This window comes from Beta vulgaris, chromosome 5 (assembly GCF_026745355.1).
Source record: "Beta vulgaris subsp. vulgaris cultivar EL10 chromosome 5, EL10.2, whole genome shotgun sequence".
Lineage (NCBI taxonomy): Eukaryota > Viridiplantae > Streptophyta > Magnoliopsida > Caryophyllales > Amaranthaceae > Beta > Beta vulgaris.
This window is the reverse complement of record NC_079206.1, coordinates 44,833,132-44,848,794: the sequence shown is the minus strand read 5'-3', so window position 1 is coordinate 44,848,794 and position 15,663 is coordinate 44,833,132. Positions and strand designations below refer to the sequence as shown.

The 15,663-nt window shown below is 35.6% G+C and overlaps 2 protein-coding genes across 3 annotated transcripts; both read left to right on the top strand.

Moving 5' to 3' along the window:
• Nucleotides 1–1,862: 1,862 nt before the first annotated feature.
• Nucleotides 1,863–7,784, top strand: LOC104893512 (malate synthase, glyoxysomal). 2 transcript variants are annotated; one of them, XM_057395128.1, is made up of 4 exons: nucleotides 1,863–2,443; nucleotides 5,461–5,782; nucleotides 6,303–6,637; nucleotides 6,952–7,784. In XM_057395128.1, the coding sequence occupies exons 1-4, from the start codon at nucleotides 2,057–2,059 to the stop codon at nucleotides 7,606–7,608; spliced, it is 1,701 nt and encodes a 566-aa protein (XP_057251111.1). In that variant the 5' UTR covers nucleotides 1,863–2,056; the 3' UTR covers nucleotides 7,609–7,784. The 2 variants fall into 2 exon arrangements, with proteins under 2 accessions (XP_057251111.1, XP_010677928.1); XM_010679626.4 differs by having other exon boundaries at nucleotides 1,866–2,443; nucleotides 5,461–5,786; nucleotides 6,307–6,637.
• Nucleotides 7,785–10,593: 2,809 nt separating this feature from the next.
• Nucleotides 10,594–11,126, top strand: LOC109134903 (uncharacterized mitochondrial protein AtMg00810-like). The gene is made up of 2 exons (XM_019249309.1): nucleotides 10,594–10,716; nucleotides 10,803–11,126. The coding sequence occupies exons 1-2, from the start codon at nucleotides 10,594–10,596 to the stop codon at nucleotides 11,124–11,126; spliced, it is 447 nt and encodes a 148-aa protein (XP_019104854.1).
• The last annotated feature ends 4,537 nt before the right edge of the window (nucleotides 11,127–15,663 follow it).

Below are 15,663 nucleotides of genomic sequence, written 5' to 3'. Positions count from 1 at the left end.
TATGACACACTTGCTGAAATTTACGCAAAAGACAAAGCTATCGGATATGTGAGTGAGTCGTTTGTTGATGTTATAGAACATATGGATCAAGAGATTGCTAACCAACCATTAAACATAGAGAGTGATAACGAAGATGATGCGAATTCCACCCAATCTGCAACTCATTCTACAACTCAATATGGAAAACGTCCTATGAAGATTGAAGGATCGGAGATGATTTAACTCCTTCCAAAAAGACAAAGGTGAAGGATTCTAAGGTAAAAGGAAGAATTTGAAGAGCCTAGCTAAGATGGATGATGTTGATGAGTTAGTGGCATCTCACCATAGTGTTTCGAATAATTTTGGAAAAATATTTGAAAACGTTAATGTGAATCTTGGAACTATGACCAATGTTTGGTCAAAAGCAGACGAAAGGGAGGAAAAGATGGATGAAAAAGTGGACAAGGTATAAGATGAAGTGATTAAGTTAGATGGCATATCTCCATCCGAAGCCTTAGAAGCAGCAATGATTCTTAGGGCCGAGGATCACAACCTTCATAACTTCTATCAAGCTCCGATTCCTATGAAGAAACAATATGTGCTTGATCTACTTAAAAAAAAAGTAGGCTGCTGGACTTTCTGGTGTAGTTAGTAACTTTTGCTAATTGGGATCTCTGAAGGGAAAACACAAGAGTTGTGGTCATGTAGTGCTTTATTAGCAGCTTTGTGTTCTTGTTGTCATTTGCTTAATGTAGTGCTCTGATATTGTGTTTGGTTTTAACTTTGGACATATGATACTTTGTTTTCATTTGGCAGGTTGGCTAAGTGGATTTAACTAATAGTATAATTTTCTATTTTGCTAATAAAACAAGTGTAAAAAGTTAAGATTTTCTTTGTGATAAAATTGGAAAATGATACTCTACAATAAGCAGCATAATAAGTAGAGGTGGGCATGGGTCGGGCTAGCTCTCACCAGCATGCAGGCTGGCCGGCACGACACGGTACACGGTTTGGGCCCGGTCCGACCCGTTGTCCACTACGTGGGGCTGTCACGGTTAAGAAATTTTATATCAGACCCGCACCGGCACGAACCCGCCTAGATGCATGGCCCGTGGGCCGAACTCCCCTTTCCTTTGTGTTTTTAGCATGAAACTGACAAAAATCCCAAAAAAATAGCATAAAACACGAGCCTGGCCCTCGGGCCGTGGACAAAATCTGGAAATTTCAAGCCCGTCACAGCACGGCCTGCCACTCACGGGCTTGGGCCTAGCCCAGCCCGGCATTTCCCTAAGCCCGTGGGCCGAGCCTGTGAACAGGCCCGACCTATGCCAAAGTCTAGTAACAAGTATTAAAAAAATGTGTTAAGTTGAAAGGGAAAGAAATAAAAATAAAAGTGACTTCAGTCCATTGTTGACTATACCAAACAAGAGGAAAGGGAGTGAGTCATATTCGTTTTCATTCCATTAAGATATGAAACAAATAATAAGGGTAACACTTATTATTACTCTTTCTCCTCCTTATTCAAATCTTTTCTATTCCATCTACGATATTCATACCAAACACATGCTAAAAGAATTTCTGGTAATTATAAAAATACTCTTGGTATATTTAGAGGCGTTCCCGTACAAATGTTGTTTGGTCAAGATCAAGATATATATGATATATATCCCACCAAAAATTGCCCAAATCGAGGCGGCTGGTAAAGGCACAAATTTCCACATGCCCCATATTATGTTTATCAATTATCATCATATTCATCAAAACACGTCAGAATTTAATCAATCATCGTTATCCTTTGCACAAAAGGCCACTGCCAGTTCCATAACCGCACGTCTGCACCATAGTCCATACCCATAACTAATGCGATGACATCTTTTGTGTCTATCCGCTACCACTACAGAACAGTACTAATAATACACAAACTAAACTATCATACTAACTCATAAGCATAAACACTAATACCAAGAATAAACTTCTATTTATGCATGCACTACATCAAAAACCTTACCACATTATATACTCCATAGTCCATACATTGAGAAGTGTCGAGTGACTACCAACTTGAGTTACACAAACAATGGATTTAGGTAGTACATATCATTTTCCCGCTGTCCGACGATCGTCAGACAGCTATGAGGTGCCGGAAGGAGTGGATGTAAGGGGAAGGTATGACGAGGAGTACGCCAAGATACTCACCAAAGATGCCTTGCAATTTGTGGCTGAGTTACAAAGGGAGTTTAGGAATCACATCAAGTATGCTATGCAGTGTAGGAAGGAGGCTAAGGCTAAGTATAATAGTGGGGCATTGCCGTGGTTTGATCCTACCACCAGGAAAATTAGGGAAGGGAATTGGGTATGCTCTGCTCCACCACCGGCTGTTGCTGATCGGAGGGTCGAGATTACTGGTCCTGTTGAGAGGAAGATGATCATCAATGCTCTTAATTCTGGTGCTAAAGTTTTCATGGTATGCATTTCTATTACATAATTACCCCATAATAGCAGAATAGCATCCGACATCCCAACCTATTTGCTTCTAAAATCAAAATAAAAAATAACTAGTTTTATCTTTTAACATAATCATGTATTATGTCCACTATTACCTTTATTGCAAATTACTTGTTAGATTAATTTCAAGAACTTATCTAAACTAGAGTAAAAAGTATTAGTAGAGAGAAAAAAGAGAGTGGGTGATATAGGATTCAATTTTTTTTTTTTTTTTTGAAACAGAGAGATAGAACTTGTTAAAAATATACTCCTATTGTTTCATTTTAATTATTATATTTTGATATTTTACACTATTTATAAATTGTACTTTGATCCTCGTTTGTAATTTATATATGAATAAAAACATAATCATGTGAAATCTTGTTAGATTCATATTAGTAAGTATTTATTAATATGTACTTTTTATAATTTTTACAAATATAAAACTAAAAATATATATCATCAAAGTTTTTCATTGACAGGTGTGAAAAGGATAGCTGTAACAATTAAAATAAAATAGGAGTATACAGTAGGACCTCTACAATTGGAATATGTGGAAGTAAATTATGACGAAGGAAATATTAATTTTGAATTTGATACAATAATTCCGTATTCTCATTTTGGTAATAATTAATCTATTTTTCTTTTATAATCCAATATATTGACTTTGATTTACACTATTATATAAATACATCATTCGTTCTCAATTGAGTCTTTTAGGTTTGGGCAAACATATTACTCTATTTGTTTCATTTTAATCTACACACTAACACTTTTCACGCATATTAATGCAAAACTTTGATGACATATATCTTTAGTTTTGTGTTTGTAAAAATTATAAAAAATATATATTAATAAAATACATATTATAATGAATCTAACCAGATCCCACATAATTATATTTTCATCCGCATATAAATCACAAATGATGGTCAAAGTAAAATATGTGAATAGTGTAAAATATCAAAGTGTAACAATTAAAATGTAACGAAGGGAGTAAACGGAGGGGAGAACCGCCGCGGGAAGGGGAAGAGCAGGGGGCCGACGAGGTGGCGTTACTGGGGTAGGGAGAGGCGGCGTGGGGAATAGCAATAGAGGGAGGAGTGGTGGTGCTTAGGTGGAAGAAGGGTAAGAGGAGGAAGCAAGATAATTGACATTGTCTTAACCAAACACCACTCTAAATTTAAGGGTTTTCTTTTCCTTTTTCCTTCTCCCCCTTTCTTGATTCCATTCCTTGTTTATATGACATGACAATTGGGATTATATGACATGACAATTGGGCCACTGAACCCCTTACATAAGGATGTAAATGAGTTGTATGTTCTTGAACTACTAGCGAACAAATTAAACTCGATCAAAGTTTCGTCAAAAACTCGTTTACGGAATTAAAAACCAAGCTTGAACAAAAATCTAATACTCTTTAATTATACCAGTCAATTAAAATCTCATATACTTCCTATTTCTTTTGCTCAATTAATCCTTCTGGTAGGACCCACTATTTATAAGTTAATGAATTATTAAGCCAATTTCAAGTTATTAAAACTCGCTAAAAGTTAAAACGCCCTAAAGTAAAAAGTTATACTGGTTAACCAATAGTTCAGACCTTTTAAAATTATTAACTAAAGTTCAAAATCTTACTGCGAATCTTTATTATCTTTTTTAATGATAAGGATAATGACCTTGTTCAGACCTCGTCTTTCACGATAACTATAAGTCTGTCTTTCACAGAATCTTAGTCTAGCATTACAAATAGGTGCTTGATCAGAGTAGGGAGAGGATAAGAGGATCCCTACTCCCAAACACCACACTTGGTAAGATTCGAATCCAAAACCTTGATGACAAAAAGTAAGAGTCTTGTCATAAGACCAAGTACTAGTTAACATAGACAGTATAAAACAAACATCAAAATGGCTTAACAGTACAACAAAATTCCAGTGAACAAATTACTTAATGGAGGAGTGATAAAACGCTAGGAGCTATAGACTTTACTTGTCTATAGGAGGACTCAAAAGCAAATAGAGAAGTAGGAAGGAATTTGGCAGAGAAAAAAAAAAGCTAGTATCTATGTGTCAACATGTAATTAGCACACATGTCACAATATTGTTTATCCAAAACAAATTACTTTTTGCAATTTTTAAACTTGTATATCTCAAGAAATATATTTTAGAAAAAAATAAAAAAATATACTAGTATTCATATATTTTTATTCTCTACAAATAGACATCCATTTTGATATAATTTCATCATATATCAGTTTTAAAATTTATATCAGTTTTAATTACCTTACGTCAAACAAGTTTATTGTTATAAGAAACAAGTGTATTTTAACAAGCAACAAGTGTATTGTATGGGGAAACAAGTGTATGTTAACAAGAAACAAGTGTGTTAACGAGAAACAAGTGTATTGTAATAATAAGAAATAAGTGTATGTTAACAAGAAACAAGTGTATGTTAACGAGAAACAGTTGTATTGTAATAATAAGAAATAAGTGTGTTATAAAAAACAATTGTATTTCAACAAGAAACAAGTGTATTGTATTAAGAAACAAGTGTATGGTAATAAGAAACAAGTGTATGTTAACATAAAACAGGTGCATTGTAATAACAAGATACAAGTGTGTTATAAGGATAAGAGTAGAATAAATATATAATGAAATTATATCAAAATGGATGTCTATTTGTAGAGAATAAAAATATATAAATATTGGTATATTATTGTTTATTTTTTTCTAAAATATATTTCTTGAGATATACAAGTTTAAAAATTGCAAAAAGTAATTTGTTTTGGATAAACAATATTGTGACATGTGTGCTAATTACATGTTGACACATGGATACTAGCTTTTTTTTTTCTCTGCCAAATTTCTTTCCACTCCTCTATTTGCTTTTAAGTCCTCCTATAGACAAATAAAGTCTATAGCTCCTAGCGTTTTATCACAGCTCTTACTTAATGATGATTCGATGTTACTGATATGGATTTTGGTATAACAAATGCAGGCTGATTTTGAAGATGCACTATCACCAAGCTGGGAGAACTTGATAAAAGGACAAGTGAACTTAAGAGAAGCAGTAAATGGAACAATTAGTTTTCATGACAAGACTAGGAATAAGATTTACAAATTAAATGATCAAACTGCCAAGCTCTTTGTCCGCCCACGCGGTTGGCACCTGCCTGAAGCCCATATTCTTATCGACGGTGAGCCAGCTACCGGCTGCCTCGTCGACTTTGGCCTCTACTTCCACCACAACTTTGCCAAGTTCCGCCAGACACACGGTGATGGCTTTGGCCCATTCTTCTACCTCCCTAAAATGGAACACTCTATGTAAGTCTTATATACTACATGTCATCATTTCTTTTGTTTCCATTACTTAAGTAGATGTAAATTAAGAATTTCAAAGTATGTCATTAACGTTCTTGAATAGCTCATACTCCCTATATTACGGTCAAAGTTCACAAAGATCATTCACGTTTTTATACTATATTACTCCTAATAGACTAGACTCATGGCCTGTTTCATACATATACACGGGCTTTAAATTTGCTACAAAATGATATTCTCTCCCTTCCTCTTTTTTTCGAATTCTTGTGTTACTAGTTGAAGCTTTATTTAGACACAAACAAAGTCCAATTAGGAATATGAAAAGGTAACAAATTAAAGGGAGTATATCTTTTGTTGAGTTTTATATTATGAAATTTCCAAACAAATAACAAAACATAAAAAAGTGCAGATTCTTGGGCAAAACATACTTAGAAGTATATTATCGTTAAATAGTTATATTAAAGTATCATAAATGATGTTTTTGGACTGACAATTTAGTACCTTAATCTACTGAATTACACAGGGAAGCAAAGATATGGAAGAATGTGTTTGAAAAGGCAGAGAAAATGGCAGGAATAGAAAGAGGAAGTATAAGGGCTACGGTTCTTATAGAGACGCTTCCTGCAGTATTCCAAATGAATGAGATATTATATGAGCTTAGAGACCACTCTATTGGGCTCAACTGTGGGAGGTGGGATTACATCTTCAGCTATATCAAGACTTTCCAATCCCACCCTGACCGCCTTTTGCCTGATCGTGTTCAGGTTGGGATGACCCAACACTTCATGAGAAGTTATTCTGATCTTCTCATCTACACTTGCCATAGGCGTGGTGTCCATGCTATGGGAGGCATGGTACGCATCTGCTCATTTGTATCTCTCAAGAACATTACTATTTGCGAGACTACAATACTCGAACATGTGTTTTTCTTCACAACTTTTCATCATCATTGCTTATCATCTGAGATGTGGTACCAACTGTTGATGAAAGTTTATGAAGATATATACATTTTTCTTTTTGAAGGGAGTTCCATTACCATGGACAATAATATGACACTTCCCTTACGTTATTATACATATAAACTCATTACCATTATCCATATGATCCCTCCCTTGGTCATATACTGAAAATCAACTAATCATGCCTCTTTCTATTGATTATTGAACAGGCAGCTCAGATTCCTATAAGGGACGATGCAGAAGCAAACAAGGCGGCCTTAGAGTTGGTCAAGCTGGACAAGCTAAGAGAAGTGAATGCAGGGCATGATGGAACTTGGGCTGCTCATCCTGGCCTAATTCCACCCATCTTAGAAGTCTTCAACGCTAACATGGGTGACGCTCCAAACCAAATCCGTTCCATAACCCGGCCTGAAGCCTCCACCATCTCCGAGGATGACCTCCTGCAGCTTCCCCGGGGGGTTCGCACCATGGAAGGGCTCCGGCTCAACACTCGGGTTGGAATCCAGTACCTAGCAGCCTGGCTTACAGGGTCAGGTGCAGTCCCCCTATACAACTTGATGGAGGATGCTGCTACTGCAGAAATCAGCAGGACCCAGAACTGGCAATGGCTCAAGTACCAGGCCGAGTTGGATGGGGACGGCTTTGGTATTAGGGTCAACCCGGAACTATTTGCCCGTGTCGTGGAGGAAGAAATGGAGAGAATTCAGAAAGAAGTTGGGAATGAGAGGTTTAAGAAAGGAATGTACAAGGAAGCCTGCAAGATATTTACCAACCAGTGTACTGCCACTGAGTTGGATGATTTTCTCACTCTTGATGCTTATAATCACATTGTCATCCATCATCCAAAGGGGTTACCGAGGCTTTGAGTGATTTAATCTACTCATTGCATCTATTTGATGCTTTGGTCATTAATTTCTATGTTTATGTGTTCTGGTGATTAATTGTGTACTTGGTTTATGTTCCTCAAAACCTTATGCATACGGCTGCTTAATGCTTATATGAATAAAGTCTTCCATCTTTGCTTTGATGCAAACTTTCGTAATTTCCCGTGTAATGGAACGTATAAATATAAGCACCATTAGGTTGTATAAAAGCTCTTAGGACCTTAAAATGTGCAACAAACACCTCTCAAGTCTTGTCATTAATTAGTCTGTTTTAAATGGTCTGGATGTGTGTATCAGTGTATTGAGGCTTCATGAATTCGAACTTAATATACAGTTCTTAGTCCAAATATCAGTGACACCATTTCTCAAGGGAATCAATGGGTCAAATTACGCCCCGTCCCCCTCCACAACCTACTATTCATATTATTATCAGGAATGTACTGTAAATCCTGCTTTTGAACACAATCTATTATCAGATAGCGAACTTCTTAACCAATACAAATGAAGTGTGTATTCTGGTCAGAACCATGCCTTTTTCACTACGTTTCAACTTTGTCTTGGAAAACTAGCTCTAAGATTTACTCAACACCAAGTGTAAGATATTTGGTATTGTTTTGTGGTTTTGGCTACAATAAGACTTGGAGTGTGTATAAAGAGAGAGCACAAAAGCTGCAAGCTCTACTTCTGTAGGACTTATGATAAGAGTCGCATGCCAGTTGAAAAGGCAGGCCTAACCGGCCATAAATTTCAAACAAGGAACAGTTGAGCAATCAAATAAAAACAGGACGGAACATGTAGACTTAAACTATTAATAAGAAGATCAGGGCATATATATTTATTGGCCAGTCAAAAATGTGAACGCTATAATTACGAGAAGCTTCAAATGTGTGTCATCTGATATTAAGAAGCCAAGTTACGATGATCACATATTTGTGCAACTCTACTTTGTGACATTAATCTGAAGATTTTGAAGCTCAAACAATAATTACCTAATAAACTATAAAAAGAAGTTCTTCTAATAGAATAACCTTAGCCCTTAATCACTTGCTTTAGTGTCTGCCAATTTCAATCTTTTCAAGAAATAAGTAGTGTTCTGCTCATTGCACTATAAGCAATTAGTCTCTATTTCATAAATTTACTATGTATATTACTATATTAGGCTAAGAATTATTCACATTACTTGTAAATTACTGCCAAAGATCAATATCAAAATTTTAGAGAAGTAGCTGTTGAAATATGGCCGGGCCTGAGGCCTTCTTGTGTTTGTTTTGCTCCCTTCTCTAGGACGATTCTGTTAGCTGTAATGTTCTTTATCTTCTAGTATCTGCTAGATGTCTTTTGTTTAGTGGTGTGCATAACCTAGGGATTAACTCTTGGGCCGCCAATATAAATAGGTTGGTGAGATTCTCTTGTAAAAAACATCACAAAAATATGAATGAAAGAAGGAAGGATTGGAGCTATTTCTCTACTGTTGGTTAGCTAATATTAGAAGGTAACTCACAAAAATATAAAACTGAGTACGAAATGTACTAGATAAGTAACACATTTGTTAGTGGGTAATAATTTTTCATTTCAAAAACTCCATCAGCAATAATTTAAGAATAAACTACTTTATAACACTTAATAATAATTCAAGAATAACATTTTAAGAACCAACTCTTTCCAAACACTTGAATAATAATTCAAGAATAACCTTTTAAGAACACACTCTTTCCAAATACTTGAACAATAATTCAAGAATAACCTTTTAAGAACAAACTCTTTCCAAACCCTTGAATGGTAATTCAAGAATAACCTTTTAAGAACAAACTTTTTCCAAACAACTTGGATTAAAAATAATCCTGAAAACAATTCATCTTCTTATCTCCCCTTCTATTTTGTTAAGTGTGCACACCCCTCCAAACAAGTCATCCCGTCACAGAGCTATATATATCAAGGGGTAACTATAATTGCCAGCAAGTGGACTTTGAATCTCTTGATATTAATCAAGAGGAAATAATAATAATATGACTTGTAAGTCATGAATAAACCTCCTTTCCTCATAAATAACTTCTTGAACATTCAAAGTTCATAAAAACCAATCAACATTTCCTTGTAAAAATAATTTAATTTTCCAAAAAGGATAATAAAACTTCTATATAGAAATATTGATAAAATCATTCCTTCTTTTCACTTCCAAGAGTGAATAATAAAATATCGTAACCATTTCAAACCAAATTTGTAAACCAATCCAACCATTAAATCAATAAACAACTTAAAAGATCTAGCTACATAACGTACCTTAATCTTGCACAAAAGTATAGTAGTATCTCTACTTATTATACTTGAGCTTTCTCATAACCAACCAATAAGTAAATTACCACATGAACTTAATCATGAATTTAAACATGAATGACCTATCATGAGCATAATATTTTTGAGTAAGAAATATGAAAATATTTTTCTTAAACCAAAGAAATTGAAACTTGAATAAGAAATATAAAACTATAATAGATAGGAAGAGAAAGAAGAACTTTGAAGTAAGATATTATGGATTCTTCAAAGTTTTTGTGTGGAAAAGATGGCTTAAGGTATGGGGTATTTATAGGAGTAGAATAGGTAGTACTTAATTTCAAAAATCAAATAGTTTATAACCTCCACCATAAATTAGGAGATTAAACCAAGATTTGTAACCTCCATCATAAATTTGAGAGTTACGGGAAAACAAAGCTCCCTCCAATGACCATAAAATCCCATAGGAATATATGTCCCCCCAAAAAAAAAATCTTGGGTTTTCTGTATTTTTTTTACTATGATTTAATACCAAAAGCTTAACAAATTCAATTTTGGCGCCATATTCCCGCCAAAATAATTAAAAATTAGTTAAAATACCAAAATACCCTTTACTTAAAATATTTATTTTAGAAAATAAATATAAAATAAATATTTAATTATTTAAATAAATACTAAAAATATGGGGTATTACATATGGACAGTCACTTAAAGTTAAAACTTGACTCAGGAGATGCTCTTCCACATCCTGTTGAGTATCAAGCTCTAGCTAGTAAGCTTATCTACCTAACTCTCACTAGGCCAGATGTTGCCTTTACAGTCCATGTCTTAAGTAAATTCATGCAAAATCCTACTACGTACTATGCATCTTTAATGTGTTAAGAAGGTGTTGAGGTATCTTATAGGTTCATCAAATCAAGGGATCTTGCTTAGCAATTTGTGCTCAACTACAAGCATTTTGTGATAGTGACTGGGCAGGGTGTGCCAGTACTAGAAGTTCTACATCAGCGTTCTACATCATGCTTGGTAAGTCTCCTGTGTCATGGAAATCAAAGAGACAGTCTATTGTGTCAAGAAGTAGTGTAGAAGATGAGTATAGGTCCATAGCACTTGCCATTTGTGAAGTTATGTGGTTGAAGTACCTGCTTAAGGACCTGGGGATCAAGCATACAGGTAGCACTCCCATCTTCTGTGACAATAAAGCAGCTTTGCAATTGCTGCCTACCTAGTGTATCATGGAAAAACTAAACATGATGACATTGACTGTCATTTCATTAGGGACAAGACAACTGAGGGTGTGATTACTCCTACTTATGTTCCTTCCAAGCATCAGGTTGCAGATGTTCTTACAAAGCTCCTTCCAGTACGGCAGCATCAGTACTTACTCTCCAAGTTGGGAGTTCATCATACCGCTTCACTCCCAACTTGAGGGAGAGTGTTGAAATATGTGCCCGAGGCCATCTTGTGTTTATTCTGCTCCCTTCCCTAGGACGATTTTGTTAGCTGTAATGTTTTTTGTCTTCTAGTGTCTGCTAGGTGTCTTTTGCTTAGTGGTGTGTTGTGTATAACCTAGGGATCAACTCTGGGCCGCCAATATAAATAGGTAGGTGAGCTTCGTTCTCTTGTAAAACACATAACAAAAATATGAATGAAAGAAGGAAGGATTGGACCTATTTCTCTATTGTTGGTTAGCTAATATTAGAAGGTAACTCGGTTTGATATTATCTTCAGTAGCAAACCACAATTTATCCCTTTGCAGTATTGTGTTACAGAAAGAGAAGAAGGAAATAGACAGTTTAAAAATGCAAATGTATCCAATCAATACAAACTGCACTGCAATGCATATCTATATACACTTGCTTTAGTTAGAGTAACACACAAATTCAACACTTGCCAGTTATTTCCATCATGGAATATGGCTAATTAAATTTCATTTGATGATTCAAGGTACTAAATGTAATTGTAGTTGTTAGAATAAAATACGAAATGAAACAAGGATCACATGATGAACAATCTTCTAGGCGTGGATCACTTTCCCAAAAGTAATATTCCGACCCTATTCGTAAAGCACGGGTATCACGGAATTCACCTTCAAGTTACAAAGAAGAAAACAATAGTGGTCACGCTTACTATGAACACTATCAATTGATAATGAATTTGTGAGAATTTGTGATGATGAATCTCTTAGATTTAATCTTTAGAGTATTGTGCAAGAGAGAAGAAGTAGTTTTTGTCTTCATATCCTTCATCATATAAGAAGTCTTATATATATATATATATCAATGCTCTTGTAATTCAGAAAACCGAATAATCATTTAGAATAACCGTCAACTCGCAAAGCCATGCCAAAAAACGCAAGAAAACAGAAGGCTTTCCGCGAGCCGCAATCAGTGTCGCGAGTCGCGACCTGGGCAGCGTCGCGAGGTGCGACCCAGGTCGCGAGTCGCGACCAGTGCTGCTCTGTCCCTTCCTGCTTGCGAACGTCCAGCCTCGGCGAAGTGCGACGTAGGTGGCTTGTATACTTGTGTGAGATGTTTACAAACTCACAGCCACACCAACTCATAGCCACACCATAACTAATAGCATTGTATACTACATATATCATTTGAGTAAGAACACCATAACCAATTTACTCAAATAATACATCATGAAATTACTAATTTTATACTCTAAATTCCAACAATCCTCCCCCATTTAGAGTATATAGAATAAATGCACAAAACATCATCATCACAAAACAATCTTATGCATAAATGAAAGTGTACAAAGACTTGAACTTCCACTTAGTATAATACACATTCCAAGTATTCGTATCCAAATGGTGTCGATAAACGATTGAACCATTAGCAACACATAATGAAAACTTGAAGATATTATACACACAAGATTAACTACTCATTTTCAATATATACTTGACACTAATTCACCATGTGTCCATATCAATTCATAAGTGCATCAAAGCTATGCCTCACTAGCTCCTTGAAGCGGCCAAACTTCGCACTTACATAGGTAGATCTCTTAGAAAACATGCTCCTGTGATAAAGCACAATGTCAAGAGACCTATTAAGATTAAACAACCTCTTAAACATCACAGATTTAAAGAACTTTACCTCGGATGATTATATAAGTTCTTTCAATCATCAAATAAGAAAATTAATCTTATTGAACTCAAGACCCAACGTCTTATTGGGCGTTAAGTTAAGATTTCCTCACTTGTGATTTCCAAAAGGCACCAATCCTAAACCGATTGCCATCCTCTTTACCGTATCTCTAGCCAGCGCCTTTGTGAAACAATCTGCTAGATTATACGTAGTTCTAACATAGTCAACAGTGCGGCACTATCTTTGATAAGTCCTTGGACATAGGTAGCTATGTCTCACACCAATGTGTCTTGACTTGCCATTATACACTTGACTATAAGCTCTTACCAACGCTGCATCACTATCACAATGTATAGCAATAGGTGATATTGGCTTTTGCAACAAAGGTATCTCAAACATGAGATTCCTTAACCACTCGGCTTCTTTGCTTGCCGATGACAGAGCTATAAACTCAGAAGTCATTGATGAATCTGCAATGCAAGTTTGTTTCTTGGATGCCCAAGATATTGCACCTCCCCAAGGAGGAATACCCATCCACTTGTGGAGGAATGATCTTCTCTATTAGAGATCCAACTCGCATCCGAATACCCTTCTAAAACTGAAGGATATCCACCGTAGGACAAACCATAATCCATGGTTTTCCTCAAATACTTTAATACTCGACGAATAGCTTGCCAATGTTCCATACTAGGATTACTAGTATATCGACTTAATTTCCCTACCGCAAATGCGATATCTGGCCTAGTACTCGTCATAGCATACATCAAACATCCTATAACCCTCGCATACTCAAGTTGAGACAGGCATTACCATCATTTGGTAACAATTTTTCACTTGGGTCCATAGGAGTTGAAACAAGAGAGCAATCACTAACATTAAATTTCTTGAGCACTTTCTCAATGTAATGAGATTGTGACAAGGTCAATTTTCCATTGTCTCTCTTAATTCTTATACCTAAGATGACATCCGCCTCTCCCAAATCTTTCATGGAGAATTGTGAAGATAGAAAGATTTTGTCCATTCAACTTGTGCAAATCCTTCCAAAAATCAACATGTCATCTACATATAAGCAAATCATGACACCATTACCGTTGTCATCAAATTTGCTATCACACACTTGTCTGAATTATTCAACTTGAATCCATTAGAAAACACAACTCATCAAACTTTTGATGCCATTGCTTTGGTGCTTGTTTTAGCCCATACAAAGATCTAATTAACTTGCACACTTTGTGCTCTTGACCTTTCACAACAAACCCTTCCGGTTGTCGCATGTAAACCTCTTCTTCTAGTTCTCCATTTAAGAAAGCCGTCTTAACATCCATTTGATGGATCACAAGTTATGAATAGCCGCAAGAGCTATTAATAACCTTATATGGAGATTCTAGCAACTGGTGCATATGTATCAAAATAATCAATGCCCGGTTTTTGTAAAAACCTTGAGCTACAAGACGGGCTTTGAACTTATCAATAGTCCCATCTACTTTCATTTTTTTTGAAAATCCATTTACACCCAATTGGTTTACACTTAGGAGGTAAATCAGCTAGAACCCAAGTGTTATTTCCCATGATGGAATCCATCTCATCATCAATTGCCTCTTTCCAAAAAGCGGCATCTTGAGACCTCATAGCCTCATTAAACGTTAAAGGATCTCTTCCACATTAAATATATATGGAAACTTAGTCACTATGGAGCATCTTGATCCTTCAACCAAGTATACATGAAAGTCTGGGCCAAAAGATTTCTCTTTTCTTGCCCTTTTGCTTCTCCTAGGTTGTGATGATGTTGATGCAACATTCTCATTAAGAGCTTGTTCATCAACTTCTTGATCAATATTAGTTTGATCAAGTTCAACTCCTTGATCCATGTTTGATTGATCAACTTCATGAACATTGGTATTAGGAGTAATGTCCTCTGGTCTAGGAATTGATGAATATCTATTTTCATCAAATATTGCATCTCTTGACTCCACAATAGTGTGAATTGACCAAAAGTCATTTTGTTCTATAACATAGAACCTATAGGCTTTGCTATGAAGAGCATACCCTATAAAGATGCACTCAACTCCCCTTTCACCCAACTTTTTACGTTTGGGTTCCGGCACTTTTACAATGGCCCACATCCCCAAACTTTGAGATAACTCAAGTTTGGTTTTCTTTTATACCAAAGTTCATATGGGGTAACCTCGTTCTTTTTCATTGGAACTCGGTTTAAAATATGACAAGCTGTTAACATAGCTTCACCCCAAAAACCATCACTTAAACCTGAATAGGATAACATCGAATTTACCATTTCTTGCAAAGTTCGATTCTTTCTTTCGGCTATACCATTTTGTTGTGGTGTATAGCCGCTGTGGTTTCATGTATAATGCCAGTTGATTGAAAATAACTTGGGTCATAGAATTCACCACCCCTATCGGTTCTAAATCTTTTAAGTTTGTCACTTAGTTGCAATTCAACTTCGTTTTTATAGATCTTAAATTTATCAAGGGCTTCATCCTTAGTAAACAACAAGTATACATAACAAAATCGAGAATAATCATCTATAAAAGTTATCATGTATTTCTTGTTCCCTAAGGAAGGAGTGCTATGGAAATCACATAAATCACTATGCACCAAATCAAGCAAGAAAGTATCCTTTTCCACATTGTTTGGAAAGGATTTT